The 24130-nt window shown below is 37.1% G+C and overlaps 1 protein-coding gene across 1 annotated transcript in view; it reads right to left on the bottom strand.

The window, feature by feature from the left end:
• Nucleotides 1-24130, bottom strand: part of MACROD2 (mono-ADP ribosylhydrolase 2) — a 1879699-nt gene that overhangs the window by 198509 nt on the left and 1657060 nt on the right. The window contains exon 9 of the mRNA XM_045574651.1: nt 7450-7531. Within this exon, the coding sequence (XP_045430607.1) occupies nt 7450-7531 (82 nt within the window). The remainder of the gene's footprint in view (nt 1-7449; nt 7532-24130) is intronic.

The raw sequence follows: 24130 nt of genomic DNA, 5'->3' as shown, positions 1-24130 counted from the left end.
ATAATAACATTGCTTATAGTTTCAGGGAAAATAACTTTTTACATGAGACTGATTAAATAGAGTTTCAGCTCAACCTCATGGTAGTTTGTTATTTACTATAATAAATACCTTACTATATATTTATAAATCTTTCAGATTATGAAAATGCAATGAAATATTGGAAGTGATCTTTGTTCTCCACAAACTTGCCTTTTCATTGGTGAGACAAGACAAAGAGATAAAAAAAAGAAATCCTATCTAATAAAAGAGAAATATGCAAATTAACCATCACTCATTCACAAAGATGGTGGCATCCATAGCCACAGATGGCAGCACCAAGTCCTCTCAGCCCCACTAGCATCCCCCAGTCCTGGAGGGGGTGAGGGTAGAGTTCAGCCACTGAGAGCAAGCAGCTTGAACTGCCTGGTAGAATGCTTGCTTTGTCACCATGGTGATAAGGTAAGCATTCTGCACCCAGCCACAGATGGGCCTCTGGGCTCTGGAGAGCCTCTGGGCAGGGGGCATGGAGTGTCTGGCTCCGCAGAGAGTTACTGGTGCACAGATTTGTGTGCAAGGCTATTAGTCATAATATAAAAATTTGTCTGGAGCTGCCTTGCAAGAATGTGTATAATTTAGAGACAGAAATAAACAACACACATGCATGGTCAGAAAAAAAATCATTCATTTCAATAATATTTACTACAGGTTTGAAATAATATAAGCAGGTCAAATAACTGAAACTCTGAGATGATTTTGAATGTTTTTATTTAGAAAATAATAGGCTTGTTAAGAGATGTGACAAGCCAAATCAAAATAAAAATTAAGAATTTTCTTAATGATAATTTGTGTCTAAAAATAAAAAAGCATAAAATCTAAGTATGTCTACATATTCAAATAAAATAAGTTAATAACATGTCTATCAGTATTTGAATAAAATATATGCAATTTTATAAGCCATTGAGATTTGTTTAAATATTTAACAGGTTTCAATATATAATTCTCAAACTTGGCTTAATCTTTGACTTTTCATTCAAATGTTTTTATGTTGGTATTAAGTAAATAAATAAATAAATATGTACTTAAGGCCAAAAAAATCTCCAGTGAAGTTATAATTTATTTATGAACTTATTTACAATTCCTATACATAATGATTTAATTTCATCTACTACTATCAATATTTAATAACTATTATACATACATTTTCATATGTTGTGTACCATTTCCACAGCTCATTTTTAAGGCATTGAATCTCCCTTCACCTTTGTTTTTTACTGTACTTGAGAAATACACCCTCCCAAAGTTTAGTGGTTTAAGCAACTCACTATTTTGCTATATCTATCAAGAACACAGCCACTTTAAATTATTTTCAATGAGTTATACTCATAAAATTGAATGGATTTTTTTTGTCTAAGATAAATTTTCTTCTTAGAGACAAGTGTCAAGTTTGGGATGAGCATATAGGCATGCTAGAATCATTTTCCTAACTTATTAGTTTTCTCAGCTATTTATTTGTGTGTGTGTGTGTGTGTGTGTGTGTGTGTGTAAATGTTTGACTATTAATAAATTGATACAAATATTTTACCTAAACCAAATAAATTTCTTAACTGGATAAAATATTTACAAATTTTGTTCCTTTCTGGGTTAAAAACTAAGGAGAAATTTCTGAGGGGATGAAGAGAGAGAGATAGAAACATCAATGATGAGAGATATTCATTGATTGGATGCCTCTTGCACACCCCCCACTGGGGACTGAGCCTAAAACCCAGGCATGTGCCCTTTACCAGAATTGAACCCGGAACCCTTTAGTCTGTAGGCCAACACTCTATCCATTGAGCCAAACCAGTAAGGGCTGGATGTATTTTTAGTCATAGTTTTTTCACTATGAATGAGTCAGTTGAGATTATTAGTTGGTGGGGGCTGAATATTTCTAAAATGGAAACATATTTGTATGCTTACATGGGTTTTTATCAACAGGTGGTCATAAGCCAATGATTAATGATAAAACTGAAAACTTTTAGCCAATGAAGCAAAAAGCTTTGCTTGAGATATGTAGAGAAAATAATTGGTAAATTTGTTTTTCCTTGCTCTGTGTATTATTAGCCTTTACCTCCACACTTATTCATTAGGTGTATAAAGCATACATAGCACTTAATCATGTTTTCTAAGAATAATACACTAGTCATGGGCAGCAATTGATGAATGATGCAAGGAGTGGACTGGGGCTGGGAAAACCACTCAACTGAGTAGGAAAACCAGGCAGCTGGGGGGCACGTAGCATTGTTAACAGAAGTCAATATGTATAGATAGAAATCTGGGGGTTGAGAGGAAGTGATGAAAGGGCAAGTCCAGAAGTCTGGACAAGGAGGGGTGATGAATCTGGGAAGCCAGAGGTTGGGCTAAGGGTACATCTCCAAATCCCACTAGACAAGTTTGGGTAAGGCATCAGCCTATAAAAATATACCCAATCTAAAGTCAAAGTCTAAACTGTAAGAAAGAGATGGTTCTAGGAAACCAGTGCTTCTTACCCTCTGCACCGTGGATTTCTGTAGCTGGATAGTTCTTTGCTGTGGGAGGCTGTCATGTGCCTTTTGGGATGTTTAGCAGCTCCTCTGGCCTCCACTGATAAGATGCCACTAGCCCCTCCCTTTCCCCCATCATGGAAACAAAAAATGCCTCAAATATCCCCTGAAGGGCAAAACCACCCCTACTTGGAACCACTGCAGTAAACAAAGTAGGTTTTCTCTAAAGTGAGGGAGGGAGGGAAGGGGGTATATCTCTCCAATTTCCAACATCAGGATTCTTTGATATAGTTCCAAATTGTATAACTGATATTGTTATTGGGAGGAAAGTTAATATACACAAATTCCCTATTAGGATTTAGATTCCAATTTTTAAAAAATTATCTTCCATATCCAAATCAATAAAAACTACACACAATAAAAATATAAACCTTTTATGTTGAGAACAAAGAGATTTCTGAGTTGTATCATACAAACATTACTTGCTGTAAGCCATGAAATGATGCACTGCAAGCACACATTATTTGCAACCAGAGTCTATGATAATTCCACCAAGTTGCCACACTAGACTTCCAAACAATATATCTGGAAGAATATATGTCAAATGTGCTTCACCAACAGCAAGATAAAAAACTGTTGGGAAAAAAATGTTACTGGTTTCTTTCCTTGGAATTTCCTACTACATTTCCATGACTGGCTTTGTTAAGGACTGAATTGTATTCCCTTACCCCAAAATGTATATGTAAACATCCTAATACCCATTACCTCATAATGTGGCTGTATTTAGAGATAAGGTATTTGAATAAATAATTAAGTCAAAATGAGGTTGCTAGGTGGGCCCTAACTGAATATGATTGGTTTCCTTATAAGAAGAGGTTATTAGGACATAGAAACACACAGAAGGAAGACCTCACGAAGATATAGTGGACATGGCCATCTTCAAGGCAAGGAGTGATGTCAGAAGACACTAAACCGGCTGATGACTAGATCCTGGAATTGTGGCCTCCAGAATTTGAGAAAGTACATTTCAGTTGTTTAAGCCACCTGATTTGTGGTCTTTTGTCACAGCAGTTCTAGCAAACTAATACAGGTGCTTTTCCGTCTTCCCTCGTGGCTGTGCTATAGGTCTTTTGACTTCCTGGTGACTACTTTCCTGCTCATGTACAGGTAACAGCACCGCACTGACTGGATGATTTGGGTGGGATTTAATTTTGAGATCACCAATTTGACTCAAGTGAAAGATTTTATGAGGACACTTGTAGGTATTAGAAGAAAGAGAAGCATGGCAGCTTTGAAAAATGATGGGCACTAGATGAAATTAGAAATAAGACTTTCTCAATGTTCCAAATGCAATTGCAAAGTTGAATCCATTCATCTCTGAAGATGTTCTGAGGAAATTAACCTATTATCACTTGTGCAGTGACAGATGTCATTGTCAATTTTGAAATATAACTCCGTTGCTCCTAGCTGTATACCTCATTATTCTCAAGTATCCATAATTTTCTGTAACTAAAAGGGAGGGTTAATATAGTGACTGCTGTCTTAAGAGTTATCATGAAGCTTAACTAATTTGGCCCATGTATCTGGCTAATGGAAAATAATTATAAATGTTAGCTGTTATTCCTAACACTAATATTAGGTTATACTTATGCCTGTGTTGTATGTTTAATATGATCATTTCTAGCCTAACTTGCATTGTTTTCTCATATGTTTTGTTTCAGATACCTAACTGAAATTTAAAGACAGACGATTACCCCAAAACATAGAAATTTAGTTTTATATAAAAAAAGACCTTTTCCCCTTCTATTATTATTATTGTTACTTTTGAAAGGGTTAAGAAGACTAATTAGAGATACTCTGACTAAGTCAGAGTAGGAAGTTTATATGGAAAGTTAGAAAAATCATATTCTAATCAAATATAGTATAGTTATAAGTTAACTATAAATTAAAATTTTGGACAGATAATATACTGTATCTCATCTATGTTTGCAGTCACATATTCCATTAGATCTTATCCTTATTTTATATTTAATAATTAGACATTACAAATGGCTGTTGACTCAGCATTGCAGAAATATTTAACAATTTGGAGGGATTTTAACATTTAGTTTTAAAATGCACTTGCTATTATAGATGTGCACTGAAAATAATTTCATGAACATGCCATGACTTAAAGCATTGATGTGAAATTGAAGAGGATTTATTATTATTTTAGTGGCTCAAGTCTTAAAATGCATTTTTGGATTTATTTAGAATAGCAATTTTTCAACAACCATTTATTTGCATAGTTATTAATACATCTTAAACCATTAAACTGTCTCATTTAAAAATTTTTTGTATGATTTTTGGCTCTGCATCATTGGAAATACCTGCTAATGGATAGACTTTTTCAATATAATGGATTATATTTATGCAATTTTTTTTTTTTTTTTTTATTTATGCAATTTTTTTATCTTATGTTAGAATGAAATTATATTTTCATCTTAGAAGACATAAAAAATGAAAATTATATCATTTATAAACATCTCGAGGAGTAAAAAAATATATAAAATCTTATACAATATGGTGTGATATTGACAAGACATAAAAATATTTACATCACACACCATGACAAATTACATTGTTTACATAAACTTTTTAAAGACTACTTAAAATGTAGAAGTGCAGGTATAAACATCTCGCTGTAATTACACAGGAAATAAAGAGAAAAGAAAAAACAAGAAGAATAAAGCAGAAAAAATTAGCCATAAGTCTACAGGGAAAAATATTTATTAAATCCAACTCATATCAATAGCTATCTATTAAATAGTTATTAAGTGTGTTACTGTCTGCAAAACAGCTAGTTGCTTTAAAAAAATGTGAAAAACAATAGGAGGAGGTAAGAAGAAAAAGGAAAGAAAGAGGAGGGAGAAAAAAGACTACAAACATATCCTCTTCTTCATCACATGAGAGTCTTTCCAAATTTATGGAAAACAGTATGGAGTTTCCTCAAAAATTAAATATGGCAACGCCATTTGACCCAGTGATCCCACTTCTAGGACTATATCTTAAGAAACCGGAAACTCCAATTAGAAAGAATGTATGCACCCTTATGTTCATAGCAACACAATTTATAATAGCTAGGATCTGGAAACAGCTCAAGTTCCCATCAGTATATGAGTGGATAAAAAAAAGCTGTGGCATATTTATACCATGGGATACTATGCAGCAGTACAAAAGAAGGATCTCTTACTCTTTGAGATAGCATAGAGAGACCTGGAGAGTATTATGCTAAGTGAAATAAGTTAGTCAAAGAAAGACAAATATCATACGACTTCACTCATATGTGGAATCTAATGAACAAAATAAATTGTCGAACAGAATAGATCCAGAGACATAGAAGCACAGAATGGACTGTGGAATCTCAGAGGGAAAGTGGGGGAGAGTTGGTTGGTGGGAAGAAATCAACCAAAGAACTTGTATGCATATATGCATAATCCATTGATATAGACAATAGGGTGGTAAAGTCTTGGGTTGGGGGTTGTGGGCAGGCTAGAAGAATCAACAGGGGGAAAAGGGTATATATGTAATACTTTCAACAATAAAGTTTGGTTTAAAAATGTACATTACGTTCCAGATAGGGAAATAATGTAGTTAATATCCCAACTTAAATAAATTTGGCAAATTTATCTGTCAATTAGAGAGGACTTCAAATTACTCGGAAGGACTCGGTTCACTTTGAAATTAGCACAGAGTTGGACACATCTCAGCAGTTGCCTGCAGCTGCTCAGTTCTGCTCTTAGGATGTCCCCTTCCTTGTGTGGCTCTGATAACCTGCTTAAGAGGGTGAATGTGTGCCAGCACCCTCCATTCACCCCTTCCCATTGCCAGTCACTGGTTACATGAAAAGCCACTTCAAATGTCCATAAAAACCTTAAAGAAAAGCCTTCTGAAAGGCTCATTGTAAGCTTGAAATTTCTTGTGGCTGAGCAAAGCACTTTGGTCACTGTGACTTTAAGGCAACATGTAAATAACAAGGTATTAAACAAATATCAGCCTTCATGAGCTAGAAGAAGACAGTGGGGGAAAATAATTCAACTTAAACAGGTCCAATGGCACATTCAATCAATGTACAGCCATTACTCAAGGTTCTGTAATAATAACCCAGAGGTTTCACCTACATTCTAAAAAACAAGTGTGAAATAAGATGAAGACTACTTTCTTCAGATTTCCTTAGAAATGCTGCTATCCTCATTGTAATTTGGGCCCAGAAAATTGGGAGGAGGGATGTAATGCAGGAACACTTTATATCTATAACCACAAACATAAGTGAGCTCCTCAGACATTCCATCAAAGATGTTAACATGGTGGATGTAGGCACAGGCCTGGACAATTAATAAGTGTGGAGAAGAAACCAGGAATCATGCCATTGTGGGCCAGAGAAAGAGCCTTTAGAAGTTATTTGGTCAAATATGTATTTTTTGATGTGAGAAACTGAGACTCAAGAGATGCACTGACTCAATGACCTCATGTGATAGAGATCTCTGGCCTATATTTTCTATCATCACCCCAAATTCTTAAAAATTATGATACAAGTTCCCTTGGATAACCTGTGCACAGAGACCACATTTGTTAACATCTTTAAGATGCAAAATGAAATAGAAATAGAAATGATGCCTCCATTTCTTCAATTCTCTCTCTCTCTTTTAAAAAAAATATATTTTATTGATTTTTTTACAGAGAGGAAGAGAGAGGGATAGAGAGCTAGAAATGTCGATGAGAGAGAAACATATACCAGCTGCCTCTTGCACACCCCCTACTGGGGTTGTGCCCGCAACCAAGGTACATGCCTCTGACCAGAATCGAACCTGGGACCTTTCAGTCCGCAGACCAACGCTCTACCACTGAGCCAAACCGGTTTTGGCCATTTCTTCAATTCTCAATTCCAAAGGGAAGTAATTGCTTTACTTACCTACAGGGAAAAAGTCACTCATTTTCTTTTTGTAGATTTTGAAGTCGACTTCTAAGAAGACACAGAAGATGATTCGATCCACCTAGAGGCAAAAGATAAACACTCAAAGTGAAAGAAAATATGGCAACTACCTTCACAGAACATGGTCTTAGAGCAAAAATAAAGTGAGAAGTCCTCCTACAGATTTTTGGTGCTGTGCTGCTAGCTACACGACAGCACTGAGTGAAGTTCAAGTGTGCGAGTGTGTATATGAGTGTGTGTATGTGCATGCGTGTTAGTATATGCATGTGAGTATATGTGTGAGTATGTGTGTATGTGCATGTGTGAGCATGTGTATGTGACTGTATGCATGTGTATATGTGTGAGTATATGTGTGTATGAGTGTGTGTTAGTATGTATATGTCTGAGTGTGTGTATGTTTATGTGTGTACTTTTTATGTAAATAAGCCCATGGACTTTTTCTTGGAAAGATGTTATATAAATCAAACAAGAAATAATAAATGACAATAATCTACCTTATAGTGAGCTATAAATAAGATCTAAGATTCTGACAGGATACCTAGACTTTATGTCTTATAAAACAGCCACATGAGAGGTGTACAGCAGAATAACAATAAAGTATGTCAGTAAACAAAGCTCTTTGTCCTACCCTTATTGAATATACTTATCAATTCTAATTGTATTTGAGTATAAATAAAAAGCTTCTTCCAGTTTAATCTGCATGAAGTCACTTGCTCTTGGCTTAACATATTCAAAAATGCAACAGAAATAAAATACAATTAATTGACAGTTATATGAGGCCAATATAACTTTAATCTAGTAAGTATTATGGGATAAGTAAATGCCACTTCAAAAGTAAACTGTGCGTGCAGTCATCCTTTCTGCTTTGAGAGAGTTTCTGCATGTCAGGAGTTTCTTTGAGCATTCAGAAAGTACGGTAAGCAGAAGAGAGAAATGGAGTATGGGTAATAGCTCACATATATCTGATATTGAATCAGTGACTCAATTGTGTGCCTTGAAATAAATACCCCATTTAGTTCCTTCATTGTAACAATCTACCACAAGTTAAAAATTACTTAATCTATCAAACTACAACTGGTAATTGAAAAGAACATCAGGGAGGCATTTTTCAGGACAGTAAGGAATGGAAGTGGGATGTGCTCATGGCAGGATATGAAAGAACACAAATGGACATCCTGCTCTCAGCCTCTCAGCTCTTCAGCCTGTGGGGTTCAGATCTACCTAGCCAAGTTCAACGTTCCCAGCAGGAGAGATCTACAGGTGTGGGAGGAGGAGAGGGAGGGCTAGGGCACAAGGAATCACCAGGATTCCCTGATGAAAGCTCAGAGTTGTGGCTCCCTGACCCCTACAGAAGTCTAGACCCACGTGTAGATACACTGCCTCCGGGGCACTTACTGGACTTCTGTGGTATAATCACCAAACACCATACAGTCCCAGTAACTGCCTACATATTATAGATTGTAAGAGAAAGCATCTGGACTCCCAAATGGAAGGAGATGTGTACAAATATCCATATTTTCTTTTCCTGTATTCAATTGAGTCTCTGCATATCAATATTTAGTTCTTTCTGCATATCAATATCATTTTCTTCAAGTGCAAAAAACTGTCACCATCAAGATACCCTCCAGGTGAACTATGAAATCAGTTACAAAAATGATTGACTAGCTGCAATACTGAATGCTAGCTATACTCTCCTTATGGCATGTCTATGCCCTGTGACTAAAGATAAATATCATAATGTTGAGCAATAGAAACAAGTTCCAAGGGAACATATATTCTATGATACCATTTATATACGGTTTTTAAAGCACAAAGATATAACAGGGAAGGGAGTCATTCATAAGCATGAATATTCAGAAACATACCCAAGAATATCATACACAAACCTCAGGATGCTGATTACTTCTGGGGAGAGAGGGAAGCTAAAGAGATGAACAAGTAAGTCTTTAACTGAATAGCTAATATTTTACTTGTTTAGAAGGGAAAGAGATTAGAGAAAATATGGCAAATGGATAATAGCTATAACTATGGGGATAAGTACATGGTTATCATAAAATGTCCTATATTTTTGAAATAATACATAATTAAGAGTTCTAACACTAAAAATAAGACTTGTCTTAGACACATTCTACTCTCCAATTGCACTGAGCTGCTTGTTGTTTCCAAACACCATAATTATTCTTACTCCTGTTCCTATGATGGTTGACTTTTTCTCTAGGCTTCAAGTATGGTAGTCTAATTATTTCTAAAACCATTTAGTTGAGATAAAAAGAAAAAAAAGAAAATTTGACTTATAACAAACCTAAAAAGACCAACCAGGACAATCTCATATATACACATTTTCCTTTATTTTTTACGTTTACTTAGTATAAATTATCATTTTTTAAAAAATACTCATGTACCTGTGCGTGTTTGTGTGGAGAGGGGTTAGTGGTAATACTTCACAGACTACTAGTGCAGATTTCTTAAATATTGCAAAGAATTTAATCCACTTTCAACATTTTAGTCTTTGTTACCATGGAAATGGTATGAGTCCCAATTTCAGCAACCTGATTTTATTTTTCCAGAGAGAAGGTAGATGATGAGGAAAAGGTACTTTATTTTAAACTAATTGAGTGGCCCAGTTCCATGCCCTGGCCTTCCAGCATGACACTGAAAATATCTCAAAAGCAAGATGGATCCAATAATTAACTTCACATACCAAGTACTTGTTATGTAGGCATATGAAAATACATATATGTGCGAAAAAGCATAGTCTCTGTTAGTCAAGACCTCATTTGAGTTGAAAGCCTTGTGTTCATAAACTCATGTTGGGTACTGATCAGTGCTTGTGGTAGATTGTGTTTTCCAAGATGGTGTGCAGCATGGTGTCCGGTCCCCCAGGCTCTTCTTAAAATGTGATGCTAACACTCCTCTCATTGAGAGGTGGGATCTTTATTCTTTCCTCTTGAATCTGGGAGTGTCTGTAGCTCTGGCAGAAATGACATGTAACTTCTGAGTCCAAATCATTGGAGATGATGTGGCTTCTATCTAGCCCTCTTTGGATGTTTACTCTTGTGCCCAATCACCATGCCAGGAGGAAGCAGAGATACTATATGAAGCACCCACATGTAGAAGTTCTAGCCAATAGGCCTAGTCGAAAGTGAGTAGCCTCTGTATGATTTTAGCTCCTGACTTTTGAATTACACAAGGTGATGCCACCTGGAGCAGAGATATGCTGTTCCCGCTGGTCTCTGCCCAAATTGCAGATCTGTGAGTAAAACATGGAAACACATTTCTAGAGATGTGATATTCTTCTAGCATCTTCCTCTTGCCACTGTTGGGATTCTTTGTGTTTCAGCTATGTGACACTGGGCACTTGGTGAAAAGCTCAGACTGAATGGATCCAGTAGAAGCCACAATGGGGAGACAAAATATATAGAAAGTCTAATTGCTGCATGACCGATTAAGAGATTGGAAATATGACCTGTGCCCATTCTTGCCCCAGATAAACTTCATGAGAATGTGTAACAATGGCTTTATTTTTTCTTTTATGGTAGGCACTTCCTTCAAAAATGTTATAAAGTGGTTATTCTTGAGAGACTGTGTTTATTCATTTACTCATTAGCTATTAACTGAGCACTTTCGATGCACTGGGCCTTGCCCAGGTGTCATTCTCTCACCAGAAAACCTAAATTCAGTTTGAGTATTTTTCCCAAGGTCAAACAATTAATTAGTGGCAAAATCTCAGGCATCTTAATTTCATGTCCACAGTTCATTCTGTAATATCACCCAGATGGACACACATGGGAACTGAGTTTACATACCTGTCACTATCTCTGTGACATTGGCCAAACCACCAGCTTACTGGGATGTGGTTTTCATGTCTTTATAAAGAAAGGATTAAATTGTATGCTCCTTTTATTTATTCTTTAATGCCAGTTAAAGTCTGTCTCTGTGGTCATTTTGTATTCAATTAGCTTAGGTAAGCTGGGATTTACATTTCTCTGGGTTATGGGTTAGAGTTGGCCACAGAGAAATTTCTATGAGATTTGGAGGGCAAAAGTGAAGCTGCAACCACTACATTAGGCAGGTGAGTACAGGGCATCAGGCGCTGGGCAGGTGGTGTGCATGTTGATCATCAGCTGGCCTGTGGCTTTTGCAACCCTTGCTGTTTCCCCTGCCTCAGGTTGTCTGAGTCCTGGGCTGGGCACATATGGATTTCTGCTGCAAAGACACCAGCTCCTTCTGCAGGGCATTGCAGTTTGTGGGTGCCATGCCCTGAGAGACAGATGCATGTAGCAGTCTGTCCCTGTGGGTTCCTGTTTGCCCTCAGAGCTTCTACTTTGTCTTTGTTCTTTTCAACTTTGCATTCAGTTTTCCTCTTGACCATCTCTTGACCTGCCCCTTGATTACCTACTCTGCTGACATACTCCAGATCTGGTCAGCTGCAGAAGCAATGGCCTTCCATTGACTTCTTCACCAGCTTTGCTCTGCTCAGCTAATTATACCTTCTGAACGTTAATTTTCCCATTTCCACCTACAATTGTATAAAATCTAATCCCTATAACAACTCCCTTATCCTATTCTACCCACAAGATTCAGCTTCCCTTATTAAACCCTGCCTGATCTAATCTTTACCATATCACTGAAGATCATGTAGGAGAACACAGTGAAGGACAAAATATAATAACAATGTTCCTTTTTGGAGGCATTTAACCTGCCAAGGTTACTCAAATTCCATTTACTTCCTTCAAGATAAACTTTTGTTGGTCCTGTTCAGTTTCTTGGTGAACTTCCTAAAGTGTGCAGCCATTCTTTCGTAGTTAAAGAAACTCTGTGTACTTAAAATGACTCACCTCCCCTTTTTTAACTGGATATTTATCAATCTATTCAGTTATTTTAAATATATTTTTATTGACTTCAGAGAGGAATGGATAGGGAGAGAGAGATAGAAACATCAATGATTAGAGAGAATCATTGATTGGCTGCCTCCTGCATGCCCTCTACTGGGGATTGAGTCTGCAACCGGGACATGTGCCCTTGTCTGAAATTGAAACAGGGACCTTTCAGTCTGCAGTCCAAACACTCTATCCATTGAGCCAAATTGGCTAGGCTCACACTTTTTTAAATGGACATATTATTAATCTACTCAGACGAGTCCTCAGGCTAAAACATAATAGCAGATAATACAAAAGGCAATTCTCATATTTTTAGGAATTAACTGTAGTCCTTTTTATATGTTAAACTAGAACCTAATGAAGAATTGAGTAGTGCTCATCTATATTTCCAGTATGTGGCACAGGCCCTGATAGATATTATGAGCTCTGTAAATATTTACAGTGCACTATATGGTCCAGCAAACAGACTTGACTAAAATGTAAGTATATGGCAGATATTGTTCAAGGGTGTTTAGTTCCAGAACCAGAAATTAACTTCTTTAGGAGGTAGACTTTCCTTTATGTTTTTCAGAAGACCTGAGAACTGAATTATGGAGGGTTCTGGGTGCTTTTACAAAGTGGAAAAGAGCTATATAAAGAACCTGAGTCATTTATTGTTACTACCCGTCATCTTATCCAATGATACTATGTGGGGTACATTGGCTTCTGAGCTAGTATTGATGTTTTCATATAGGTGCTTATTAGCTTCACAATAGAAACCATGATAACACCTATAAACTAAAATGTACTAAAAGTTTTAAAAGCTTTTGTAAGTGAAAATACAATATTAAGTATTGGCAAAGGTATGGATTAACAAAATTTTCACATCCTACTTTTGGAAGTAAAAATTTATACAAAAACTTTGGGAGATTCTATAGCAATATCTACCAAATGAGCTGAATTTTCAGCTTACTCCCAGCTTTACTCCCAACACAATGTGCATAATATGTTCCCCAGAAGACACCCACCACAATGTTCATAGCAGCACTATTATAGTATCTCCAAATAGAAAGCCATTTAAATGTCTAAAATGGAAGAATAAATAAATTGTGATTTATTCACACAAGAGTCAAGGAAAAAAGAGTACATGCTGGATGATCCCACTTCTATAAAGTTAAAAAATATTACAGAAAAAGACAAAATCACCTTTGTTGTTAGAAGTTAGACTAGCAATGACTCAGGGTGCTGGTAGGTGGAAAGGAACCAAAGGGAACACCAGGAATCCTAGGTGTTTTTGTTTGTTTGTTTGTTTTTATTTGGGTGCTATTTCTATGGCTGTGTTCAGTTTGTAAAAATGTATCAAGCGGTGCACTTAGGATGTGTGTTCCTTTCTGTGTGTTACACTTCAATAACAAATTTTTAAAGATTGAAAAGATTTCTCTTACAGTTGTCTTGGTCAACAACAAAAATCTATTTCCATTGACTTAGAGGTCAAAAAAGTCCTTTTAAAGCTGACCTTCTAAAGTCAACCTCTTCATATATTTCCACTAATGCCAACTGTAGCTCACCCATCAAGGTATAAAGGAGTAAAGATGTATTTCTTTCACCAGGATATCCATTAATCCACAGTTGGGTGTTTTATGCCCCATAAACATGATGACATAGTTCTATTAATCTTTTTTAGCGTCACATCAACTGCCCCTGAAAAGTGTTACACAGTGAAGCAGGTTTCAAATATCTGTAACCCATAGCCCACCTCATTTTTTTACAGCTACCTGTCCTAGGGCAATTGACATAGCAAAGATTGCCCTGTGTTCAGTGATACTGGAGAATGAATGGATGCTGATGAGTGTCATTTGCTTCCCCAGTAACAAAACATTCAAATATCCGGTGTGCATGCAAATAATGATTTAATTAAGGCTTAATGGAGAGCTACACTGTGTAAGTGCAGCCTGATGGGAAAGGGGTGAAGTCTCAGCCTTCCTAAAAGATAACCCAACTGCCTTATCAATGCAGGCTTGGATATTAGGGCATTTAATAAAAACAGTGGCTACTGCTAATAAGTGAATTAAATTTTAGGGTTTAAGAATCAAAGTTGTATAAGGAGATGGGTAGAAGAACTGCACCATTGGAGCTTGCTTGTTGATATGAGTAAATCAAGGTTCAGTAGGGGAACAAAGGGATGAGGTCACTTAGTGATTAATTGAAGAACAAAAACAAGACATTGTGCTCCCTGAGCTGTAGTCCATTCTCTCCTTTCAAATGGAGTAAAGGAGAGCAATCTGCCCTTCTCCCAGTGTGGTAGTTCTCTGTTGTGCATTACAGATTTAGTAGCTTGAGCCAATGATTATTTATTATTTCATAGGTGAAAAGTCAATGCCCAACAGAGTTGAATTCTCTGCTCAGGGTCCCCAAAGCTGCAGTCAAGGTGTTGGCTGCACTGTAGTGCCTACCTGGGGTACTTTTCCAAGCGCATCTAGGTTGTTGGCAGAATCTAGGTCCTTACAGTTTTAGAACTGAGATCCTGGTTTTATTTCTAGCTGTCAACCAGGGACAGCTTTTAGCATCTAAAGGCCACCTGCAATCCTGGCCAGGCTTAGGAACCCTACCTGTGAACAGATTTTGTGCACAAGGCCTCTAGTATAGATAAAATCAGTATTCCCTTGCTCACTTGGTAAGTCCTTTATTTCTATTCTGATCTTTTAAACAGGTCAGGGAAAGTATGAGCCAGTTAGAGAACATTGGTAGCATTTTTTTTTTGAACCGGTATGCTGAAAGGTCATTTTATTCCAATTTTGACATTGTTAAGGAATTCTATCTTAAAAGAACATTTACAAAAATGGCCATTGTTATATATAAAGCAGTTCCTTTTCTTTATTGTTTTTATTATTTTTTGGTCTGGTCATATCAGCCAATAAGAGAAAGGAAAAAAGAATAACTGAACAGTTGGACTGTAACAGTGGACAAGATTTCACAAGACCCTATAGGAGACTCTGCCCTAATATTTTAATTTCCTTATCAAATGTCACCAAATATCATTCTTCTGGTTCTTAAGGGTTTTGAGTATGTTCAGACTTATGCACTGCAGCACAGAAGCTAGCATTTAGAGAACAGGAAATTTTTCCTCTCCATGTTCCCAATGACATTGGGATGAGTTGGAGGGCATTTTAAATCCATAAACATTCAAAGGGCATCTTTGCATCGTAAAATCATTTCTGCATTCTTAAAAAGGATTCTGTGGGTTTTCTTTTTTCCAAACTCAGTTCATCTGTCATTGCTCTGTGGCAATACAATTCAGAGTCTACATGTTTTGTTTTGATAAATTGCTCTTTTTGACTTTTCTTCAACTCTATAAGAAAAAATGGCCATGTAGCTGAAGAACCAAGAGTTATTTTGATTTGTGCTGCAGGCTCATTCATACAAGTTAATTTACAAGCATGTGTCATATCCATAAAAATGGACCTCACACATGGACACATCTGCCATGGTCCTTGAAGATGCTCCATATGCCTAGCACAGAAGAGATAGAGGCACACACAAGGGTATAGGACCTGCAGTTCTAAATGCTGGCATGGCCCTGGTTAATGATCCTGGGAGATATTGGGGGAAATGCCAGTCAAAGACAAAGAACAGAGAAGCATTGATCAGACCATCAAATATCAGAGAGAGGCAGGAGAGGGTAGGGGGGATGGGGAGAGATCAACCAAAGGACTTGTGTGCATGCATATAAGCATAACCAATGGACACAGACACTAGTGGGGTGAGGGCATGAATGGGGAAGTATGTGTGTGTGGGGCAACTGGGAGATAAGGACACATATGTAATACCTTAATCAATAAAGAAAAAAATGATAAAGGACAGATTCCCTTTTCAGAACTGGAAAGGGTGCTGTGGTGTGCTACATATCTGCCCCTCCCTTTAGAACAAGAGCCATCATTCTTCCCATTGCTGGAGGTGCAAGTAACTCACAGTTCTGAAGTTACCCTCTCAGAGGACTGTCCTCTGCTGGAAAGAGCACCTTACCCACACCAACCATCTTCCTGAAGGAAGGCAGCACCCAGTGACTGGCTAAGGCAGCACTCCAGAGTCTGGGACCCCCTTTCTCAATTAGGGCCACTGATTATGGGCTAAATTCCCTGCCCTCAAATTTACATGTTGAAGTCCTAACCCTCAGTATCTCTGACTGGGACTATACTTGGAATTAGGCTGTTTAAAGAGGTAATTGAGTTACAATGAGATCATGAAGATGGGCCTTAGTCCAATATGATTTGTGTCCTAATAAGAAGGGGATATCAGGACACAGACACATATGGGAACCGTGTGAGGACACAGGGAGAAGATAGCCATCTACAAGCCCAGGAGAGAAGCTTCAGAGGAAACCTACACTATTGACATCTTGATCTCAGACTTCTAGCCCCAGAAGTGTGAGAAAATAATTTCTGTTGTTGAAATGGTTGCGTCTGTGGCAGTCTATATGGTTGCCTTAGCAAACTGATGCACCACCCTGGCTTCAGAGCTCCTAGTGTATTCAACGTCTCCTCTTCCCAACCGGGCTACCCTCATCCCATTCCCAGCATGATCCGATAAACCTCCTGCTCACGATTTCCTTCTCAGCCTGCTTCTCAGAAAACATCACCTATGGCAACAATACTCTATTTTTGGCAATTTGAATTATTTCCTTTCCACATCCACTTTCAATGTCATTTCCAATGATAAAAGTGACAACAGCCAATCACACATGAAGTCTGTCCAACAGCTAACTCTGCTATCAGCTCTTTGTGGAGACACAACCATATTCTGTGGTTGTGCTAATGGGTTAAAAGTCAGGATTCATTTTAAAGAAGTATGAAAAGTCAATACAAGCTATAAATGTTTCCTAAATAAAGTGGCAGCAGGTTTGTTGAGATCAGGGTTTCTCCCCCTGAAACTAAACATTGGGAAATGACTATATGAAAGCTCATTGTGCCTCTATTCTGAAGATGGGAAATTGAGTCTCTCCTAGGTGAGTATGCAATGACAGCCATACCAAGATAAGGTAAGATCTGTTTTAATATGGCTGATGGTGCCCAGAGCTGAAAAGAAATATATTTATACAGATGTATTTATTTTTCTAATGGTAGATATATATATATATATATATATATATATATATATATATATATATATATATATATATATATATATTGGTATAAGAGTAATGGATTTTCTTATGTGTAAGAGGTCAGTTACTTAGATGGATTTTAATAGATCTGTAAAAGAGAAAATGAATATGTGTAGTCTGGAGGTGTGATGGGTCTCCAGGTATCCTATCATATTCCCTCGTGTCTTAGAAATAGAAGCCAGATAATGAGGAAGCATCTGTATTTCTTTGCCTGAAGGGTTTCTTTGTATTAAGAGAATCTGATCAAGTATCTAGTAAGCTGGGAATTTGGAGAATTACTGTCTCTACCCTGGGAGCTCTCAACCAAAGAATGGCAGGAGGTGATGTTAAAGACTCCCTCTTAATCACCCTGGGGTGAACTCTCTTGTGGGGGGAGGGATTCTGGTTGCTCAGGGTGGTAACTTGCTTGCATGCTCTTTGTTGATTTTTTTTTTTTTTTACTTTACTTCTCTCATAAACAATCTAAAGGCATTCTAGTCCTTTTCTCAGGGTCTGCTCACAGAGAACTCAAATCAAGACATGAGAAGAAAATTGGTCAAATCAACTTACTCTCTCAGTATCCAGCCAATCAAAGGTTAATTTAATATGATTCCGCTTCTAACTTGGTTAAGATACATTTTTCTATCACTCACACTATGCCCCTGGTACCCTTAAACTGAGAAAACTGTGCCAGAAATAGGTCTTTGACTCAAATTTTGCAGTTTAGTCTGTGATGTGAAATTACCTTCCAGTGATGAAGCTATTGTTTATCAAGCACTCGTGTGGAGCTTGTTTCAACCCAGCAAACCTAGCTGCAACCCCCGATAGTATATTTCATACTCCTCCTTCTGAGAACATTCTCCCCCTTTTCTTTTATTTGATTAAGAACATCTGCAGAGATAGTTCAGCTATAAAAGTTAATAATTACTCTTTTGTTTTTTGTCACAGTGATCAAAAATTTCAAGAAAGAATTGTCATTCACTGCTGTTTAGGAGCTGCCCACTGAGGACAGTGCTTTATACAGCCAATAAATCACAATCTTTTTAAAAAATGCCATCATCAGGAGAAATAAAAAAAAATCTCTCCTCAAAATGGAAACGCTATGCCAAGTCACAGGATGGCTCTGAAGCCTGGTCATGATGCTGAACAGAATGTGGCCACAGCATAACTGTGCAAACCGTCTGTCCAGTGCATTCTCATTTTCTCAACATTTCTATTAGCATCTGAAACCCATGCAGACACCACGTATAGTTCAAAGGAGCTTATTAACATAGCATCTGAAAGAGCATTTTGTGAGGACAAAAGCTGTTTTTCTCAAGCTGGTGTCCCTCCCACTCCTGCAAAGAAAGAATCTTTTTTTTTGTTCAAAACCCAACCCCCAAGAGAACAATCATTCTTGAGTAATTTTCCATAGGCTCATGCCTCACACAACAAGAAGTAGAAAACCAGAGTGGTTCCATCCAAAATGCCCCTCGGGGCTGGGTGGTGACAGTAGAGATGCCTGCATGTGTGGGGCACATGTGTGGGTGGGTTTTTTTGTGGAGTGTGTAGAGAGAGGAAAGGGAGTGTTTCATTTATGTCACTCCTCTCACCACCCCACCATCTCTTTCTCTCCTCTAACATGTACTGTCTGATCCAAGCCATGAATAATTACTTGTGTTTTTATCTACTTGTAGCTATTTTATATTAATTCTCTCTAAATGCCAGATAAAGGAATATGTGCCCAACAAGACTACAGACCCTTGAGATAGACACCACCTTTTACTTCAGTCCTCTTTCTACTTAGCAATTGATGTAGCTGACAGAAGGACATAGAGAAAAGCCTCCCTTGTACATCTCTACTGGACCAGTACGTGGGCTTTGAATGGCTTGATGACCACAATTCTGTCACATAGAGCCCCCCCAAAAGAAAGAAAATATGAGAAAAGGGTAGAAGGGTACCCCCCTGGCTCTCTCCCTAAAAGAAGTAGCCTTTATTCTCTCCCCTCCCTCCTTCTAAACACATTGCAGTCCCCTGGTAGACAAACAGGCTGGTTCCCACTGCATATTTTGAAAATCAAATTCATTACTTTTAGTGGTTTTATCAATTAAGTTTTACTTTTTTAAAGAAAAGAAGTCAGAGAATACCCATGAGGATTGTTAAATCTTCCTTGGGGAGTTGTGATGGTGCCCAAAGTGTCCTCTGAAAACTTCTATTTGTCACATGGTTCTTTGTTTAATGGACTGCATTAAATATTCATGCTTTTGTATACAAAAACAACATTTCTCCTCCCAGTTTTTACTGATATAGGAAGATGGGCTCTTGTTTTACAACTGGCTTCAAGTCATCCCTGGCACATGGCTCTCTACCCTCCTTGGGAATAGAACACCACTCCCCAGAGAATCATGACTTAGTGACATAGAGCAAGTATGCCTGGTATATTGGTACATCTGTATGATTACATTATAGATAAACAGATAGATGATAGTTATTGCTAATAATGCAGTCTTCTAAACTCTATATTTTAAGACCAAATCCATTATAAAAATTATATCTTCTCAGGGTAAGAGTAGGGAGATGAAAAAGACTAATAGTTATTGAATACTTTGTGCTGGACTCAAGGGGTTTGGTTTTATGTGTGTGAGCTCAGAGCATCCAGAACACAAACTGCAAAATATTATTATCCTAAATTTGGTAAGACACTCTTTTTGTCTTTTTAAGCAAAACACAAATTAAAACAACAAAGGAATAAACAAAAAAAGAAAGAAAGAAACCAAAATAACAACAACCCTTCCCCATGGAAAAATAAAGGATATGAAAACAAGACTAGAACATAGACCTACATGTTAACCTTTTAATCACTGGGGGCATATGGGAAAGAAGGAACAACAAAAAGCCAGGTACTCACCAACAGCATTTTAAAAGAGGGTAAGAGAATGACAGCTTTCTGAAAATAGCCAACAGATGTCCAACCCATTATACTGTTTAGTTATGTAACACTTGCTGCTGTAATCCTTTAAAAATCTATTTGATTCTGCTGCAGCATCTGTGATACTAAAGACTGCAGTGCCTGTGGCCTTATTATCTCTGACATCTCTGATACTGGTTACAGGTCAAAAGTTAAGGTCAGTAAAAATACAGTGTTTGCATTTTTATTAGAAAAACAATGCTTTATTCACATGTATGCCATATCTAAAAATATTCCATTGCAACCATCTTTCAGCAGGAAAGAACATGCTCAGATTACAATGATATGAACATGTAATTGGCATATTTGCACAATTTAGAGTAACTATCTGCTCAATTGCTTAGAGAGACACATTCCTAAAATAACATTGCCAATATCCACAGGAAACTTTCCGTCTGAAGTATGAACTTGTTCCATAGAATGTAACTGTATAATTTATTTGTTACAAGCAAACTGATCCCCTATGTTATACTTTGGGGGAGTTTGGAAAGGGGGGAGAAAATTTAATTTTGTGAACATATGTAAAAGTATTTGGAAAGACCCACTGATGATGTGTTCCTTGAACAACATTAACCAGGATTCTATTTTGCTATTGAATTTAATTTCTAGGTTGGGAAACATATACACCCATTATGGAAAACAAATTATTTAAGGCGTGCTTAACTCCCAGGTTAAATATTTGGGAAACTGCATGTGCAGAAGTCTTTCAACATGTTTGAGGTCCACTTTGGAATAGTCCTGGTTTTCAGGGAATTAATTATATTGCTGTTTTTTTCTTTCCTTGACACTGAGGTTCTTGCTGCTATCCTATTAGTTTACCATACAGTCTAGTCATGGAGCATCCTCTTTGTTTTCTATGTCAATCAGCTGCTCTGACCTTTAGCCAGGTTCTTCTCCAACCAGCAGGTATGAAATGAATAACTCTTTTCTAGACAGCATGGGGCATGGGCTTACACGAGACCTCTGCTTGGTACTAGAAATATCATTTGTTCCCTTTGGTGCCTAATCTAGAAATTATGCTGTTCTGAAAAAAAAAAAAAAAAGGACTAAATCCACACTCTCATTATTATGCATTAGAAAAATGGACTAGGAATAAAAATCAGAGGACTCAGATGACAGAAAGACAGAAAAATGTTTCTCCATTAAGTAAATATCTATAATAATAATAACAGTGTAATATACTAATTAGACCGGATGTCTTTCTGGATGACCTTCCAGACAAAGCTGGGGCTACAAGGGTGAGGCAGCTGTGGCAGCTGTGAGGGCCAAGCCTTTTGCACAAATTTCGTGCACCGGGCCTCTAGTATCAGTATAAATGCCTCCATGTTGCAGAATATATTGGGAGAGGCAATGTAATGTAGGAACCAACTGAAAAGGGCTAAGCAAAGCAAACTAATGAAATCTCTGTGACATCCCAAGCAGTCCAGTGTGGGACTTAAACCAGTGAGGGGATTCATGAGATTACTTTGCAGTATTTATCATAGAGTAGCCTAGAATGCTGAGAGTTTTAAATGAGGTTCCTCGCATAATCCAGCTCACAGATGATCTGAGAAATTCTGGTCAATTGCAAAGTTTCCTTAAACATGAATCTTTTACCTTAAAATTTCATTCGCTTTAAAAAAAAAATCTACTCAATTATATATTCATGCCTAACTTAGTATACAAATGTATCTTTCCCTGTTTGCATAAAATTGGGGCTCTTGGAATAGGTGGCCATGCCTACCCATGAGTTTAAGTTCAGCCAGTCCAAATGACAGGCTCAGTTTTAGAGAAGCCACCTGGTTTTAACAAGGAAGGTGCTCTGGTAGAATGGGAAAGACTGAAGACCATCCAGATTTTGTATATGAATTTGGTCACTTACTTGTCAGTTCCAGTGAATTGCTTAACTCCTCTAATGTCAGTAATTTCATTAGAAAAATAGGCTGATAATAGACTAATACCACAGGATTGTCTAGACTCTTCAATGTGGTGATGTGTGTGAAGTAATTGTCACAGAATAATATTGAATACATGGCAGTTGTCACTCTTAACAAAGTGTGGCTTGTTCTGGTGCAAACCTGTTACTGAACATTTCCAGGTTATTTGGTGTATACTGAAGTTGGAGGCCAAAATAAAATTTTGTGAATCCCTACACACTTATCTAATGTACTACCCCTGTATGCATAATGGCCTCTATGTATCTGTCTGCCTATAGCACATTTTCATCACGAGATTATCTTGCTTGGTTGAGTGTCAACCTATGAACAGAAGGTTATGGATTGATTCCAGGTCAGGGCACATGCCAGATTTAAGGGCTCAATGTCCACTAGGGGGCATGCAGGAGGCAGCCAATCAATGAATCTCATCATTCATGTTTCTCTCCTTCTTCTTTCCTCTCTGAAATCAATAAAAACATATTTTTAAAAATTAAATAAATATATCATCCCTTATCATGTTACCTTACACGACTCAGCTCCTTGACCAAGAATTACACCCAGCAGAGAGAGTTATATGCCCTATACATCTTCACATTCTCAAAAGTCATAGTTTTCAAACTTTAGTAAGCAGAAAGCCTCCAAATAAAAATGCCTATTCTTGACTTTCCTCACAGACACTTTGACTTGAGGTTAGGAGTGGCACCTAGAAAGTAGCATTTTTTTTAAAAGCTTTTTTCTCATCACTGGGCATTTCTATGCAGATGATCAGTAGTTCTTAACATGGTCTTTACATGGCCTTCTTATATGAATACCAGTCCCAAGATTTAGGACCCATTCTAATCCAGTGTGAGCTTATCTTATTTGAAGCAATTACATACAAAAATGCCCTATTCCAAAAAAGTCACATTTTGAGATTCCAGTTAGACATGAACTTTTGAGGTACAGTATTGAAACCAATATACTCCCAAAACTTGACTTTGAGAACTGTAGTTTTACTAGATGATTAGGCTATAGCATAAATTAGTACCATCAAGTGTGATCTCTCTACTATTATTCTAGGTTATTATCAGAATACTATTTGACCATATTTCTATAAAATAGTCTTCTTGCAACATTCTTTTATAACTCCTTTAAAAAACCATTTATCATCATGATCTTTCTGATAAAAATATACTCTAGTACGTATGTTGGTACATTAATAAGGAATTTTTATATTGAATTGTCATTTTCCTTATCCTTTTACATATTACTATGTATCAAAGATAGAGCTGGCACTCAACAGATATTGAATTGAATGCATATCTTAGTTCTGCAAAATTTATATTTTATGCAAAATTGAATGCATATCTTAATTCTGCAAAATTTATATTTTGTAAGTATTAAGACCTCCATAAGACTTATGGAGGTCTTAATACTTACAAAATATAAATATTTCTGTTTTCAAGGGTTTTTTACTGTAAAGAGGAGAGAATCCTTTACACACACACACACACACACACACACACACACACACACACACACAATGCCTGGTGGACACTGTAGTCTTGGAGCTTACAAATCCTGATGATATGACTTACCAGCTGCATTGTAATTTGAGCAAGCTACTTAACCTCACTAAAGCTCAGTTTAGTTTTCATGTCCATAAAATGAGGATTATGATATCACCTATCTCACAAGACTGCTGCAAGGAATAAAAAATGATCTGTTTTAAGTGCTAACTGCAGAACAAGTGTTAGCAATCACATGGACTCAGGAGAAAGAGAGATGTTGATATGCTGATGATGATATTTTATTTGA

The sequence above is a fragment of the Pipistrellus kuhlii genome, unplaced genomic scaffold (genome assembly GCF_014108245.1).
Source record: "Pipistrellus kuhlii isolate mPipKuh1 unplaced genomic scaffold, mPipKuh1.p scaffold_m20_p_6, whole genome shotgun sequence".
NCBI lineage: Eukaryota > Metazoa > Chordata > Mammalia > Chiroptera > Vespertilionidae > Pipistrellus > Pipistrellus kuhlii.
This window is presented reverse-complemented; position numbering and strand designations above follow the sequence as displayed.